Below are 2563 nucleotides of genomic sequence, written 5' to 3' on the forward strand. Positions count from 1 at the left end.
CAAATCATTGTTAGAAACTTGTTAGAAATCCCTTACAAATAACTGATTTCAGAAAACTTATAATTAATTTTTCTTTCAGAATTCCTTCAGTAGTCATCTTCTTGGGCTTCTCCATTCCTTGCTGTCTAAGGATCCCTTTCCATTGAAGAAGGAAAAACTACAAAGATGGCGACAACACACACAGTGCGAACTGTGGGCAGCATACCCTCCAAGTATGTGCAGAGGAAGCGAATGAGGATGCGACCTACAACTGTGGGATGCCATCGAGTGGCTCTTATCCATGGAGACCCAGAGCACAAGGTGGGAAGAAGGGAGAGTAAGGGAAAAAAATGAGAGTGGGAGTTGAAGTAGGTCTCTTTTGATTATATATTTTTAACTTTATGTTGACAGTAGAAAAGATTATATTGACAGTAGATATCTTTTCTTGTCATAATGCACTGAACCCAAATACCAAGTAGCAAATGTACGCACCACACATGGTCAGCCTATTCATAGTTGTGTGCTTTTCCACTTGTTTGGCTATGGGCACATTTATCACACATTACAGCCCTTCAAATGTGAGGTTAAAGCTTTTTTTTACTGTCAGTCTTGTAAGCTGCAGCTAAACATGCATGTGTCTTAAATTTTCTCCCAAGTGGCTGAATGCATGCAATATCTGGCACATAGCTTAGTTCTGCACAGAATAAAGCTTAGTATTGGGTCTCTTGATATATACAGAACTTGTTAGACTACTATCACCAAAAAAAAAGGCATTAGTTTGTTGGTTCCTTCCTTGGTACTTAGTGGCTGATGCTAGGGTCATCCCAGGGGGCTGCCCATCTTCCAGCTATTAAGAATTGAACTTGAGAAAGCATAGAATTTGATATGGCTCTCTTTCATTTACTATCACTTGTTGGCAGTTCATATGACTGAAGCTCATATCATTACTTATATCATTACTGAAGCAGGCATAGGTCTATGACAACTAATTTTTCTTTAATCTCTATTCCTTCAACTTAGTATAATCTTGGTCTTCAACTTCCAGTTGAACTATATCTAGAGGTTTAAGATTTATCAGTATTGAAATTCATATTCTTTTCACTTGCCCATTTACAAGTGGCATGCAGGTCCTCTCTTGTCCTCATCCTTCATTAAACTTTAACTGTGCACTTATCCTTGTGTCATCAGCAAAAGAAGTTACTCTGAAGTATTTAACCCATTGTACGCGGTCTGGCAGATGCACACTCTGGAGTTATTCTCTCATTGCGCTCGCCTCAATGACTCTCTCTCTTGCCACTTGCTGAAATGTGATGAACATGATTGCTTTAATATCTTTTACACGCACTCACTTTTACATGTTTTTACATTTTCAAACACCCACTATTGCCAACTTTACCAATGTCAATTGGAATAGCGAATACTCCATATGAACTGATCATAGTGTTTTTGACCATGAGTAGAAGAATCACTATTGTAGGAGACCATCAAAAACAGGATCCCGTCATTTTCTTTATTTAAAAAAAAATTGAAGGTGAATTACATTGTTTCCTTTTTAGGAAATGGTTATATACATACAGATATACTTACAAAACAATTTAATTACATATTGCTATGTAATATCGATGTACACTGAAGTACTGAGGTACTTCATAGTCCTTGAAGCAACCATAGACACCTAGAGCAACATCACATTGCTTGCAGGAGTTCTTCACCATTTTCCGTGTCCCCCTTCTCTAGCAGACGTGGCAGGGACGTTATTTCTCCAATTTCTTGGGGAAGCGATAGTGCTGTACCAGCCACAATAACTCTTCATGAGTATGGTACACTGGGCAGCTGATGTTGTAATGAGTTACCTGTGGAAGGTACTCCTCAGGAGCTCCTTTGCTACTTCAGTGAGATAATCATATTGAAGTCAAATAGGTCTACCAATGTATTTCTGTAATGGAAAGAAGTTCACTGTTGCCAAAAATACCATTTTGTACCATTTCACTGTCTTTCTGGCTATGGGGTATGACTGGGAGACCTGGTCCCCTACATCAACCCCCTTCATTCTAATGTAGTCAAGCACTGCAACTTACTTCTGTTCAACATCTTCATTCCTGGTCACCGTCCTTGCTTGCATTGTCTCACTTGTGTAGTGCATTTATCTTTCCATTTCAAGCACAGGAGGCTGGTAGGAGTGCACTTCCAGTGCATTTTGTAGCATTTGAGCCTATCAGGAAAGTCTGATGGCACAAAATTCTTGTTGGTTTCATGGACCCAACAGTGTTTGCTTAATTTAATGTGGTATCAGAAGGTGAAATAAAGTTGGGGAATTGTACTAACTGTCAAGGTACAGTTATTACCCTAGACTCAAACACTTCAGTACTCACATTTTGATGAATAAACAAATGCTTACCTGCTGCCCTGGCATTTTCTCTATGTGCCTCATCCCGAGGTGGATGGGTGATGGCATACTTCTTCATCTCTTGAACTCTTTCGTCAACAATTGTGTTAATTGAAAAAAGTCGTAACAAACTCGTGGGGGCAAGTCTTTGCCTAGGCTAGAACTTATTTAAGGAAACACGGTAAAGCTGTGCTGGTA

At 39.3% G+C, this 2563-nt stretch overlaps 1 protein-coding gene across 1 annotated transcript in view; it reads left to right on the top strand.

The window, feature by feature from the left end:
• Positions 1-2563, top strand: part of LOC119588635 (DDB1- and CUL4-associated factor 12-like) — a gene marked incomplete at its 3' end in the record, with an annotated part of 28135 nt that overhangs the window by 9067 nt on the left and 16505 nt on the right. The window contains 1 exon segment of the mRNA XM_037937272.1: positions 80-300. Coding sequence (XP_037793200.1) covers positions 166-300 — 135 coding nt within the window.

Source organism: Penaeus monodon, chromosome 24 (genome assembly GCF_015228065.2).
Source record: "Penaeus monodon isolate SGIC_2016 chromosome 24, NSTDA_Pmon_1, whole genome shotgun sequence".
In the NCBI taxonomy this organism is placed as follows: Eukaryota; Metazoa; Arthropoda; class Malacostraca; order Decapoda; family Penaeidae; genus Penaeus; species Penaeus monodon.